At 39.1% G+C, this 15,041-nt stretch overlaps 1 protein-coding gene and 1 long non-coding RNA gene across 2 annotated transcripts in view; one reads left to right on the top strand and one right to left on the bottom strand.

The window, feature by feature from the left end:
• The window catches only part of PHEX (phosphate regulating endopeptidase X-linked), a 231,379-nt gene that overhangs the window by 21,696 nt on the left and 194,642 nt on the right, over nucleotides 1-15,041 (bottom strand). Inside the window, exons 17-20 of the mRNA XM_005593167.5 lie at nucleotides 9,742-9,809; nucleotides 7,118-7,248; nucleotides 2,414-2,479; nucleotides 1,315-1,419 (exon numbers count right to left, since the gene is read on the bottom strand). Of these exons, the coding sequence (XP_005593224.1) occupies nucleotides 1,315-1,419; nucleotides 2,414-2,479; nucleotides 7,118-7,248; nucleotides 9,742-9,809 (370 nt within the window). The remainder of the gene's footprint in view (nucleotides 1-1,314; nucleotides 1,420-2,413; nucleotides 2,480-7,117; nucleotides 7,249-9,741; nucleotides 9,810-15,041) is intronic.
• Nucleotides 1-15,041, top strand: part of LOC102141690 (uncharacterized) — a 58,282-nt gene that overhangs the window by 18,538 nt on the left and 24,703 nt on the right. The window lies entirely within an intron of this gene.

Below are 15,041 nucleotides of genomic sequence, written 5' to 3'. Positions count from 1 at the left end.
TAATGTAGGTGACATACGTAATGTAGATGACGGGTTGATGGGTGCAGCAAACCACCATGGCACATGTATACCTATGTAATAAAACTGCACGTTCTGCATGTGTACCCCAAAACTTAAAGTATAATTTTTTAAAAAGTATGAAACATCTGGCTTCTGGAATACATGTTATAAAAATGAGGACAGATGCATCAAATAAGACCTAAGAATCCAGGCTTTCTAACCAGGAAAATCTAAATATAGGATGAGATGATAGAAACAGGAAGACTAAAAGGTAAGTCATGTTGTTGACTAGAGTTTTGTTGACATCAGGATGCTAAATAATAATTTATTTAGTGTTTTTATATTAGCTTTAAGAAATAAAAGACCCCAGGCAAGCAAGAATCCTTTGACCAAAGTGAATTATAGAAGACTTGTGTGAGAAGGAGCTTACTTAGCAGTGAAAGCAAAGACTTAGGAACAAAAGGTTGTACGATGAAAATTGTTGTCTAGCTTTGAGCAAAGACCTGTGTGAGAATGAGCTTACTTAGCAGTGAAAGCAAAGACTTAGGAACAAAAGGTTGTACTGATGAAAATTTTTGTCTAGCTTTGAGCATACACATACACATTTGCCCACTGTGAGGCCATTCATTAGAAAACCTTTATTGACCTATCCCTGACTGAAGAGGTTGCCTGTATGTTTATGATATGAACCAGTGTAATAACTAATAAAGATTTGGCACTTGCCTCATTAGCCAGAGACTCAAACTCAGAATTGTGCTGTATTTCGTGCACATCTTCCTTTCAATTTCTGCTCCAAGAGCCTATTAAACTCACAAAAGAGTGACATGACTCTCCTTGCCTTTGTTCTTTTTCAGCTCTAAGGGTCTCTGCATATGCATTAGATAGTTGGGAACATGACCCTGAGGGTCCCCCACAGGCTGAGAGTGGTGGCATAAAGTCAGCAAATGAGGCAAAGGAGAAGCAATATAGGAAAGGGCAGGCCCGTGAAAGCCAAAGAACAAGTTATTAGAAATGGTTACAAATAGTATCAAACACATTAAGAAGTCAAGATACATTGAGGAACTATCAAATGAATTACCGCAGGGCTAGTAACCCATTTGATTTAAAAAATACCAATACACCTTGATTCAATCAGTTAATTAATTATGTACTATAGAACGTTAAGGAGGTGAGATTTACCCTAAAAATAATCAGCAAGATAAAACTTTTGCTAAAAATCAAAGTCATACCATTAAACTTTTTGAAATCTTTGATCAAGGGAGCAAATTCAAGTCCTGCATCTCATCCCTGATGCCCCTTCCTCAGTCTACTCACATGAGCATAACTCAGGAAGAAGAGCTGGTTGTTGGTGAATGTGATGCCTGGTAGAAGAGGTTCCTCAACTCCCTGCCTTCTGTCATTTATCCATTTCCTGTAAGCCTGGTGAGAGAAGAAGAGATGAGTCTCTGCAATGGTGGGTTTTTCTCTTTTCTCATCTAGCACAGGAATAGTAAATATCTACTCCTGCCACGTGCAAAATGCATCATGTCAAAATTTTCTTTAAGAAAAGAAACACCTGGAAACAAGTCCATGTCCTATTGCTTACCAGTGAGGCAGGTACACCTGCAGAAAGGCCTTATGCTCAATGTATACCAAAGCAGCTGGACCAAAGCGTTCAGATATTAAATAACTCTTGGGGAAAAAAAGCTGTTCTTTCTCTTCCTACCAGGGGACAAACAAATCTAATACAATGGCAAGGCCCCTATGGCAATACATTCTGGGGTCTGCATATCACCTTTTTTCATTTTGACACATAAGAGAAAAACTATCATCTTCTAGTGCCCTCATTTTATAAAATAAAGTATATTTCAACTAGAATATAGGAAGGATATAACCGGGAATAACAGTCTGGTCATTAAATTGAATGCATTTAGCTTTATGAAATCTTTCTGCATTATCCTTATGCTTCTTATTTGACCACAAACTAATGGATGATGAAAACGTTATTAGGAACTATCACTTGGCCCAGTATATGAGAACCACTGCCCTCTGGTCATAATTTAGAAGTTTGATGTTTTCAGAGAAATTTATAGGAAGACTACAGAAACACCTGTACTCAGGAAAACAAATGAACCTAGCCCCAAGGAGATTGCTGTAGCATGCTTCGATCTGATGGTGAATGTATTTTCTAAAAGCTATTCTTTAAATACATGATTCTTAATAAATATTATTCTTTAGGGTGACTTTACACCCCAAAAAGAAAGAAATATAGTTCTATTTATATAATAGGGTCAACAGGGAGACACACTTCTATTTACAGAAATTCCATAATATCTAACTCCTCAAGAACATGGCTGTGGTATGAATTGAGGGACACCCATATGGTGTTTTATGGCTTGATTTTTAGAACCACAGCAAATGTAGCAGCGCATACCCTAAAAGCTTCCCGCAGGCCTCCATTATCAGCAATATTTTCTCCCAGGGTCCTCTTCCCCTTGACCTAACAGAAAGAAAAAAGGAAAAAAAAAAAAAAATGAGTGTTTCATGCTCAACTATCATTCAGCAAGGGGCATGAGTATTATAGCAAGAAAAGTGTATCATATTTTAAAGAGAAAATCACATCCAATAAATCAGAGGTAGGCATAATATATTGTAAGATGGCACACTATCCTCAGCAAGGTGCTCCTGAATATAATACTTTCTATTTTATTATGCTACACACTTCTTTGTCACCTACCTCTTCATTCTAACCAATCTAGCCAGCTCCAATAAAATGTTAACAATATTCTGAGTGACTCTGGTTTAATGGGAAAAAATAGGAATGTCAATACACAGGTTACTTTCTCTGATTAACTCGTATAATTTCAGTATTCTTCTCATTGTGCCTGTGTTTCCAAAAATTTACCATCCACACTGGAACAAGATTTCATAGACCAACTATCATCATTTTACCTTCAGCAATTTCCATGAAAAATTAAAAGGAAAGTGGTTCTCCCAGGGAACAAAAATCAAACAGAAGGAGTACAGATCACAAGGTTGAGGTCTGCAATATGTATGACAACCAGCCAAGCATGGTAAAGAAATTATTGCAAATATTCAAGATTGTTTCTTAAAACTTTAAATGAGCTAGGACAAAAATATTCTAAACTAATACAGCCCACAAGCCAAATCCAACCTGCTCCTTGTTTTTGTACAGGCTGCAAGGTAAGACTGGATTTTATCTACTTCAACAACTGGGGAAAAATCAAAAGAAGAAGAATATTTTGTGGCACATGAAAATTATATGAAATTCAAATTTTGGTGTTCCTAAATCAAGTTTTATTGGGACACAGTCATGCCCACTCATATATGTATTGTCTATAGTTGCTCTCTTGCTACAATGGCAGAATTAAATATTGTAACAAGACCATACACCCCACAAAGCCTAAATTTTTTACTATCTGGCCCTTTACAGAAAAGTCTTTCAACTCTTGTGTAATAGGCAGAATAACGGCCTCCCAAAGATGTCTGCATCCTAATCCCTGGAATCTGTGAATATGTTACCTTATTCACTGCAAAGAAAGATTCAAGCACAGAGGAATGGTCCCTACAAAATGAAGCTGGAAAAATAAAGCATGGCAAAGGAGACTTACATGAGGTGATTAAGTTAAGGATCTCGAGATGCAGACTTTATCCTGGATTGTCCAGGTGGACCCAGTGTAATTACAAAAGTCCTTACAAGAGGAAAAGGGAGGCAGGAGAGAGACTGTCAGAGTGATGCAACATGAGAAGACTCCACTGGCCATTGCTGGCTTTGAAAAAGGAAGGGGCCATGAACTAAGGAATGTGGGCAGCCTCTAAAAGCTAGAAAAGGCAAGGAAACAGATACTCCCCTACAACCTCTAGAAAGGAATGTGGCCCTGCTGACACTTTGATTTTAGGCCATTGAGATCCATGTCAGACTTCTGACATACAGAACTGTATGCTAATAAATTAAATTTATGTTCTTTTAAGCTACTAAGTTTATAGTAACTTGTTATAGCAAGCAGCAGAAAACTAACATATCTTGCTTGAAACTTTCAAGCCATGGATCTTACCAACTCTTTACTTTTTAGCTAGCCCAGTCACCCAGGTATCAAGCAATATCAAGGAATAAAAATAAATCTTTGGAAACTATTATTCACTGTAATCACTCAGGACCCTCCTAGCTTCAGTATACAAAAGCTATCATTCCTGCTTTATGTATATTCTTTGTTATCCACAATCCTATGAGGTAAGTGCTAATTACCACCATCCTTGCTCAACAAACGAGGATCTAAAGCTGAGTGTGTAACAGATGTTGATATCCCACCAGATCCCCTTTTCTACCTAAACTGTACACCCATTCCCAAAACTGCTAACAGCCAGATCAACCTTAGCTTATGGGAGTCACCTCATCTGGAGACTGCTGGGAGGTTATAACCCACCTTCCAGTAATTGACTGATGTGCAATTTGAACAGCCCAGTACCTGGGCTGAACAATTTCTGTGGTGCACTTCGTGCTCCAGAATCCTCTGTGGAATCAGGGTGAGGCTCAACATTTCCTGAAACCAACAGGTTTCCCTCATTCCATTATAAGTTTTTCCTGAAACTACTTTCTGAATAAATCACTGACCTAGGCTGGGTGCGGTGGCTCACACCTGTAATCCCAGCACTTTGGGAGGCCGAGGTGTGCAGATTGCCTGAGGTCAGCGGTTCGAGACCAGCCTGGCCAACATGGGGAAACCCCATATCTACTGAAAATACAAAAATTAGCCAGGCATGGTGGCTGGCGCCCGTAATCCCAGCTACTGGGAAGGCTGAGGCAGAAGAATCGCTTGAACTAGGGAGGCAGAGGTTGCAGTGAACCAAGATCACATCACTGCACTCTAGCCTGGGTGACACAGCGAGACACTGTCTCAAAAAAATCAATGACCTAAGGAACCCCTTCTTGGGCTCTGCTTCTAGTGAACCTAAGTCAGAGTGATGAAGTAAACTGCTCGCTTGTCACTGGGATTCAAACCCAAGCAGTCTTCTGTCTCCAGAGCCTTTGCTTCCTAATATGCTACCTTCTCAAGTCCTAACTCCTCTTGGCTCTTGAAGATTAAATTTAATCTCCTTCCTTTTTACTCTGAGGTGTGTGTGTGTGTGTTGTGTGTGTGTGTGTGTGTTTTGAGACAGGCTCTCTCTCTCTGTCACCCAGACTAGAGTGCAGTGGTTTGATCACATCTCACTATAGGGTTCAAACAATTCTTCCACCTCAGCCTCCTGAGTAGCTGGAACTACAGGCATGCACCACTACACCCAGCTGATTTTTAAAAAAAATTTCTGTAGAGATGGGGTCTCCGTATGTTGCCCAGGCTGGTATCAAACTCCTTGGTTCAAGTGATCCTCCCACCTTGGCCTTCCAAAGTGTTTAGAATACAGGCATGAGTCACTATGCCCAGCCATTCAGTCTAAGCTTTATATCTAAAATAGAGCCTTTTGGAGCAGCCTCATCCTCTGGCTCCTTGAACTCTGCCTCAGTAGACCACATGGCCCTAGGTTGGACTCTCAAGACTCAACAGCTACAAAAAGGAACAACAACAACAAAAGACTCAACAGCTGCTGACAGTCTGCATCTGTAGTGCCCCATCTGAGCTCCCCCGAATTCATTACAAAGCAAGATTCAGGCACAAAGGAATGGCTCCTGTAAATGAAGCCAGAAAAATAAAGCATGGCCCTTATATCCACAAAGGAAGCCACCTACTCTCCTGTGGGAATGAAACTGAAGCTGTTTTCTGATGGTTAAGTGGATTTATGCTAAGACAGGCATGCCCTTTCTATCGTCCTTGTGACAAAGGTACACATTTGTCAGAATTAAGTTTCAATCTCTGACACTTTGGCCAAAATGAATGGTGAAGAGCAGTCCACCCACACATCACCCAGATATAAAATGAATTTAAAATAAGAACCCGAGCATGATATAGGGGAAGGAGTATGGACTTTGGAGTCGTACAGACATAAACTCTAATCTAGACTCTAACATGGGTTTTAATCTCTTTGAACCTCAGTTTAATTTCTTTGACCCTCATATGTAAAACCTGTACACTTAGTAATATCTGTATCTCTCAGGGCTAGTATGGGGATACGTTTGTTTCAATTAAAAGTTTCATCTTCGTGCCTGTATATAATAATCAAAAGGAAATATAAATTCCCTTCCCCCAAGAAAGCTGTTCTATTTTGGGGGGAAGGGGTTTAACCCAAAAATCTTTGGCTTTGTTTTTTCCTGGGATAAGGTACTAATGAGTATCTCACAAAGGATCAGGAATATTAACTATCTTTCACTGATCACTTGCTTTGTGTCAGGCTTTGTGCTAGTGTTTCGCATTGCTTTGCTCATTTAATTCTTACAACAAATCAATGAGTTCAGAAACACTGACCCATTTCACAGATGAAGCTGCTGAGACTCAGGAACATTAAGTAACTTACCCAAGTTCATAAAACTAGTTGAACCTAGATTTGGACCCATATCTGACTCTAGAACCCTTTTCTGTATGCTTTTCTTGAAGCAACATATACTCCAGATAAATTTTCACAGTGTGAAAACCCCTGTACTATATAGAGATACACAGAAGCACCCATTTTAGGTCTTCACATGTCACAGTTGTAGATATTTTAAAAAATATAGGTAGAGAAATGGCTGTCCAGGACACTGATAAAAGTGCTAGACACCATTCAAGGATACTGACCCTGGTTTCTCTGCCTGAATGAGCAGTGGTCTCACTTGGGCTGAGCATGGTTTAAGAACCAGGAGAACCAAGTCAGTGTTTATAAACATTCCCTGTAAGAGAAGCACATGGATTTTTACCTAAATTCATCTACAAGTATAATAGATTTGAGGCATAGCAAGGATTGAGGTATTTTTCCAGCCCTAGCAATATATCAGGACAAAGTTCATGCCTGGTTAAGGGATGACCAGGCCCCAACCCCAAAGATTCTGATTCAGTAGGTATGGGGTAGGACTCAAGAATGTTCCCAGGGAAGACAGATGCTGTTGATCTTGTAAATACGCTTTGAGAACCAATGGTTTAAAGCAAGCTAATGTCCAAATGAGGAAAAATGAACCACAAGGTGCCCCCTTAGCCACAGTTGTACTCACATTTAAGCCAGCTTTCTTCCAATAATAGTTGCTATACTGGTTAATCATGCACTTTGTTTTTTCCTTAAACTTTTCTTCTGATTCAGTAGACCACCAAGGATCCAGGTTTCCATTTTTATCATATTTTCTACCTAGCAAAAAAAAAAAAAAAAGTTCGAAGACATTTGTGTTATTTATGGAAAGTAAATTCATCTTCCCTTTCCCTCACCTCGACAAGCCTTCAAAAAACAGTCATAACAGCAGGGAACACTCTTCCTGAGATCAGCTCCTGCACTCTCTCCAATGTCACAGGTTAATTGTAAAAAGGGTGAAAAGGATAAAGACAATTGAGGAAGTGCTTTCCTTCTAAGGAACAAAGAGCACCTTAAAAATGAGATTCATCAATTTATTACATATACTAGTCTTATCCAATCTTGGATTCTGTGTCTTCACCTGATTTGACCCAAAATGTTCACTGGATTATGAAATAAAATGGCTTCATTCAGAAAGCCCATGGAGGCAATCAGAGCACTACTACCAGTGAAATTCCAAACGATCCATAGGAGTAGCCCCAGTGAGTCATCCATACTGTGCGATCATAGACCCTGACTCAGCCCTATAAGAACCTATTTCCTCCAAGTTGCCAGGAGCTGAAAGACACATAAAACCTCTGTTATGAATCATTCCACAGCCACTAGTGTGGATAGAAGACCCATTTGTCCTACTTAGACAAGGAAGATTGCTCTAAAAAGAAAACTTGGAATAAGAATGAAAATCTCCAAAACATAACTGGAAGAAAGATTATACATGCTTTCTTGCTATGTGCTCACTCTTCATTTTCTCTACATCCTTTGAAACAAAATTTGGATGCTGCTAGACTGTCTTCTATATTCAAGGTTACTATGAGAATCAGAGGCATCGTTTAAATTTAATTACACAGCTTACAAAAAAAGTCCCCTAAGTAAAGCTGTTAATTGGAACAATCCAAAACTCTTCAGCAAGGCTACCTACTACTAACACCACCCCCTAGGATAGTATGGAGTCACTGTCCTCTACCCACTAACCAACCAATCATTAAATAGGTACCGGGCACGTACTTATATGTGCAATGCACTGTTCTAAGCATTGGTTACAGAGTGAAATTGCCACCATTAGATTCAGTCCTTTGAGAAAGACTCCAGAAGTTCTCCAGAAGGTTCTGGGGAGGAACTGTACTTAAATTCCCTATCGAGAGGCCCAGAATGAAGAAAGGACTATTAGCTTTTATTTCTTAGCTAAGACTCTCATCTCAGATAAACCAAACACCCAAAGGCAGAAAGTCTAGCTCTGCAGAGTCAGATAACTACAAGTTAGCCACATTTTAACAGAAAAGGGAAGACCAGGGGAGAAAAAAATCTAGGTGATTAAGGAAGGGCTGGTGGGAGTACAGGAAGACTTTTCTAGAAGAGCCAGAGGGTCTCTGGCCCTGGGGTAGGCATCCAGGAAAGGATGTTGGAGATACTACAGGGATGGAAGAAAGAGGTCCCCTTCTATATAACGTTGCCTTAGGGCAGCTGGTTCCTGAGACTGCCTGTAAATCATTGTGTGGGTGTGGATGTGATAGTCATTTGCTACTAATCCATAAGTTTCAGAGATTTCATGTGGCTTTCCAATAATACTCCAAAGTTAAAGGAGAAGAGTGCTGATCAACAATGATGAGGACTCTCAAAGGAAGCCATTTCTTTAGTTTATGTCATATTCTGCTTTTTCCTTTTGTTTAAATGTCATCAGGATACAAAGTATATCCTATTACATAGATTATTAGGAAAGTGTAGACTTTAAAATAATCAGAATAGGCTGGGTGCAGTAGCTCACACCTGTAATCCCAGCACTTTGGGAAGCCTAGGTGGGCAGATCATGAGGTCAGGAGATCGAGACCATCCTAGCCAACATGGTGAAACCCTGTTTCTACTAAAAATACAAAAAATCAGCTGGGCATAGTGGCACATGCCTGTAATCCCAGCTACTCGGGAGGCTGAGGCAGGAGAATCACTTGAACCTGGGAGGCTGAGGTTGCAGTGAGCCAAGCTCGCGCCACTGCACTCCAGCCTGGCGACAGAGCTAGACTCTGTCTCAATAAGGATAATAATAATAATAATCAGAATATAAGCCAGTATAGAGAAAAATAGAGAATAAGCATTGCATAATTTTCGAAATCGTAAAAGGGAATCAGTCAGACAAGCTCCAGAGTCCTAACTCAGCAAGTCCTAACTTGGCAGCATGTATAATCATCGTTGGAGCAGAGCTTGCTCCTCCAGGGAGAAAATCTCAAGACGATGAATAAATGACAAAGGGAGAAGCTATAAATCAGTCCCTGTAACTATTGTGGCAGCTACAGCAATCCTGATCTAAATGCAAAGCTAATTTTATTGAAATTACAAGGCTGCTTTTTAAAGTCTACCCCAATCACCAATGGGAACAATTGTTTATTTATTGCAAGCCATCACAGCAAGACACGAGGAAAAGTTTTCAATCAGCAATCATATTGCTTTGGATAATCTTCAAGCTATGATGCTGCTGCTATGCAAAGACAATCATAACAATTAACATCCATATAGTCAATATTATTACAAAAGCAGCAGCTTAGAAAATGAACCAGTACTTACCATTATTATCAAATCCATGTGTAAATTCATGTCCAACAATTACTCCTATAGCACCATAACTCAGAGATCTATGGCATAAATACATAATTTGGAGACAATTACAAGCATGAATCTCAGAGCATAATCCTTTAATTTTTTCAATGGAAAGCCAAGATAAACTGCTTTCTAGTCACCATGGTAATAACAATCTAATAACCATACCCAAAAGCTGTAAAAAATCTAAACATACCTTCCAATTGAAATAGACAAAGAAAATACAAATTCTAACATTGTCATTATGACCACATATGAACCATAGTGCCCTACTCTGTGAAATTAGGGATGTGAAAGATATGATTTCTGAAGTCCCTTTCAGCCTTAAGATTTCTATGATTTTATATCTGCTGTAGCTATATATTTATGAACACCTAAAACAGAGCAGAAAAGATCCTGTCAGTAAATATATAATTTATTTTTTATCTGGAAACTTGCTGAGAAGTCACTATAATCTTAGAAGTTAAATTGTTTTCCAAATGCAGTCATAAAAAAAGGAACAGAGTAGAGATTAAAAGGGATCACTCTATTTTCAAAGGTAGTCACGTTCCTCTTTCTGTTGTAGACAAGATGACAACTGAATAGCAAAGATTTGAAAAAGGTGCCACTTTATTTCTCTTCACCTCTGAAGAAGCATGTGGTAGATTATCTATAAAACGCACCACCAACAATTCTACCTACCCCTGAATGCACACATCCCCTCCTCCCATCAAGAGGCAATCTATTTCCCTCTGCTTAAATTTGGACTGGCCTTAGGGCTTGCTATGACCAATAGAATGCAGTGGAAGGGGTCAGGTATGACTTCTGGGTCTAGGCCTTAAGAAAGTAGCTTCCATTTTCCACCTTCTTGGAAGTCACTTGCAAAGAAGTTCAACTACCCAGCTAGAGGGAATGAGGCCAAATGAAGAAAGCGAGAAACCCCAGAAGTTGAGAGACTCCAAAGGAAGAGAGAGAGGCCCTGCCATGCCCCAGCCACAAGAGCCAGCCCAACCGGGGCACAGACAGGTGAGTGAAGTCGCCTTAGATCCTCCAGCCCTCGTTAAGTGACCCCAGCCAGCACCATACAAAGCAGAGACCAGCTGTCTCAACTCAGTCCTGCCCAATTACAGAATCATGAGCTAATAAATGGTTGCTTGGTGGTGCTTTGTTACATAGCAAAGCATATTAAGAATATATGAAGAAATCAATAATGAGGTTTCCATATATGTGCCTGGGATTTTCTCTCTCAAATATAAGTTCTATTGAGGCCACTCCCTTATCTACTTGTTCATTGGTAAATCCCCTATACTTTGTGCAGAGTAAGAAAGTAACAATGATTTAACTAATTGATTAGTTAACTTTACCATCTCATGCAAGTGACAGATCTATATGTATCTTAATTTAGTCATTTAACCTGTGGATGAGAATTACACACCACATAGAATCCTTATTGTGAAGATTCTTCATGAGATTTGCAATAATGCTAAAAATATCTCACAGTTAGTTCCTGACATGCAACATCAAAGTCACCCAGCAAATAGATAGGACCCATAACTGGAAGGAATGGAAATTTTTAAAGTGGCATGTTATTACAGGACATAATGATCCTTACCATGCTAATTGTTTGTCTCAACTACACCCAAGGAAGTGGTGTAAGATTTAATTTTTCCCCTTGGTGGCAATTCTTTCCTTTGTTATTTCTTTCCCGTAAGGTAATTTGCATTTGAAAAAAAATGCTTCCTACTGTTTTTCCATCATTGCAAACCTTCATTAAAGAAGTAAGAGTGAAATTATGCATTTCAATCATAGAGCTATCATAGCAGTGTGGGACAAACTTGTAATTTTACATAGTGTTAATTTTTGAGGCAGTAGCTATCAGTGTGCAGATTGCAACATTTAGTTTTTCCAGGTCTCTCAGCTCTGAGAATAAGTACTTGGTCCTCTACAACCCTCAGTCAATGCTGTTGACTGGATGAATTGAAGGCATGAACAATGGAAGCTTATAGAAATTGCTGTGCAATGAATGTCCTTTAAGAGGGGCTGCTCCAACAAGCTTCCTATTTGCAAAAGGTAATAGAGAATTCAGAAAATGATTGAATCATTGTAAGTTTCAATTCTCAGTTACTTAATCACAATCCTTTGGACAAGAGACAAAGAAAAAGTAATTTTATATGACTAAGCCTGACAATAATAATATTTCATAATATTAGATTCACATCCTCTATTTTATCAATGAAGAGTATTTAAATTAGCATGTCATTGGCCAGGCGTGGTGGCTCACACCTGTAATCCCAGCACTCTGGGAGGCTGAGACGGGCGGATTACCTGGGGTCGGGAGTTCGAGACCAGCCTGACCAACATGGAGAAACCCCGTGTCTATTAAAAATACAAAATTAGCTGGGCATGGTGGTGCATGCCTGTAATCCCAGTTACTTGGGAGACTGAGGCAGGAGAATCGCTTGAACCCAGGAGGCAGAGGTTGCAGTGAGATCACGCCATTGCATTCCAGCCTGGGCAACAAGAGCAAAACTCCATCTCATAAATAAATAAATAAGCATAAAAAAATAAACTCTCCCTTTTAAAATGCAACCGTGACTGGCTGGCCAGAAACTGGAAGATTTCTTGCACTGAAGATCTAGTCTTGCAAAAATAAAATAGAGAAGGCACCACTTTTACTACCTACTCAGTTTCTCTTTTGTTCTTATTACTCAGTGGGTTTAACATATGCACACAGATTTGCTGTCAACAACAAAACAACTATACCGCTGTCTAGATTAACCATGAACTCACACTGTTATCAAGTAAGGGTTGCCCTATGCCTGAATCATAAATTCATAAAAATTTCTGAGTTGGAAACGGCTTAGAGGTCATCTACTCCAACTTCTTACTACAGAAATGGGTCCCCTCTTGAAAAACCCATTCAAATGGTTGGTCCAACTTCTTACTAGAGGAATGGGCCCCCTTTAGAAAAACCCATTCAAATGGTTATAATACTCTGCTTAGGTATTTCCAATGACCAAGAGCTCATCCCCTTCTAAGGTAACCCATTCCCTCTTTGGGCAGGTCTAAACATAATAGCTCTCCATAATGCTGATCTGAAATGTCTTTTCTATGGCTTCCATCTATTGGTCTAGTGTAGCCTCTAACTGAACACCTGCTGAATCTCCTAAATATAGTAAGTCATTCTACCACCTTAACTTTCCTTCAAAAATATGCCGACAGTTATGAGGTTCCCCTTCAAGTGTTATTAAGTTCTTTCAACTCTTATTCTTCAGTCATGAATTCTAGATCAGCATTTCCCAAAACGCAGGGGAGTTTGGGAACCTCTACATTTCGAAGGATGGTTTACCAGAGACTGGGAAGGGTGGTGGGGGGCTGGGGTCAGAAGTGGGGATGGTTAATGGGTACCAAAAAGGTAGTTGTATTAAACACATCTAAATAGGTTTCTTTCTTGCAGAGCTTCTAGGAAACTTTTATGGTGATAATTATTATGATTCTCCAGAACTGAGGGAAGGGGAGGATGACTTACCTCTCTTACTATTTCATGGAACACACACTTTGAGAAACATTGTCTTCAACTATTTACAGTCCTGATTCTTTCCTCTGGAAATAATTCAACTTGTTCATGCCTCATAATTGGACTCAACACTCAGGTGAGGACTAAGCTGAGCACTGTGAGCAGAAAGGATACCCACTCCCTTGTTTCTGGAGGCTATCCATTTATTAATACAGAATAGATGAACGTATGGGAAGCCATCTCACTGGACCGTGACTCCCATGTCTTTAGCATCTTCATATTCCCAATGCTGGGAACCCAAATGATACATAATAGCTATTCATTAAGTGGATGAGGACAAAGAAGTCTTTGGGAAAAAAAAATTCTCTTTCACACTCAAGTATTAGCTATGACCTAGCCTAAGGTACAAACAAATAGACACTAACATTAACTCCTATGTTTTGATGATCTTAGCTTTTATATCAGAAAATCATGCTCACAGACCCAATAAACAAATCACTTAATCAATAACTCCAAAAATCTAACCAGACTATTTCCTAATCTCCAGCTATATAATCACGGTAATAGAAGCTCAGTTAAATTGTCAACAATAAGCAGAATCAAAGAATTCTAGGACTTTTTTAGTTTGAAGGGAACTTAAAGAATATCCTAAACCTTTAATTTTTTAGAAATATATATATAATATAAATATATATACTTATTTTATAAATATAAATATAAATTTATATTAAATTTATATATATTATATAAATATAAATTTATATTAAATTTTTATATATTATAGAAATATATATTATATATATTTCTAAACTTAAAAGCAGGGCAAATTGATTCCAAACATCTGAACATCAAAGAAAACTATGCAGCTGAGGTCTGGGATATTATTAATGGATTTGGTTAAATAAGAACCTGGAATTTTTATTTATTCTAACAATGGTGCTTCCCTGTAGTAAGCTTTATCGATGACTGCCCATGTCCTCTTAGCCCTATTTTTGAGCTCACCAATCTGACAGCCTTCAAATGTCAGCACCTGAAACTAGTTGCCTAAGGACTTTCTCCAGCCATTAGAGCCCTCTTGGCCTAGGATGGGCACTGCCAGGTACCCCTGGTAGGAGCACTCAATCAATGATGGAAGGTGAGTTGGAGGATAGATAAATACCCCAGCTCCCATGTGCCTGAGGTGCGATCACTCTGAAGCATGTTTTACAGTTCCCCAGCAAGACTGAGCTCCAGTTGCCCATGGTGATAACTGACTTTGTAACACACATGTGGTAGGTGGAATAATGGCCTACAAAAGATGTCCATATGCTAATCTTTGGAACCCGTGAATATGTTATGTTACACAATAAAGGGCAATTAAAGCTGCAGATGGAATTAAGGTTGCTAATCAGTTGACCTTAAAACAGGAAGATTATCCTGAATTATCTGAATGGTCCCAATGTAATCACAAAGGTCCTTATAAGTAGAAGGGAGAGACAGAAGATGAGAGTCAGAAGGACCCTCTTAGGTTATGTTTCTAAAGATAAATTCAATTATCTAACTTGCTCAAAACTTTCAATATTTTCTATTGCCTATTAGTATCCAAGCTCCTTACCTGACATGCAGAGCCCTCCAATATCAAACCTCAATCTTCTTTTCCACTACTTCCTTTCATGTACCATTTGGCTAGCCAAACTAGACTCTGCCATTATAGAAACACTTTTTCCTCCTTATCTCACATTGTTTCTTCTATCTGGAATGGTTTTAGACTCATCCCATCAATTCAAATCCC

The sequence above is a fragment of the Macaca fascicularis genome, chromosome X (genome assembly GCF_037993035.2).
Source record: "Macaca fascicularis isolate 582-1 chromosome X, T2T-MFA8v1.1".
Lineage (NCBI taxonomy): Eukaryota > Metazoa > Chordata > Mammalia > Primates > Cercopithecidae > Macaca > Macaca fascicularis.
This window is presented reverse-complemented; position numbering and strand designations above follow the sequence as displayed.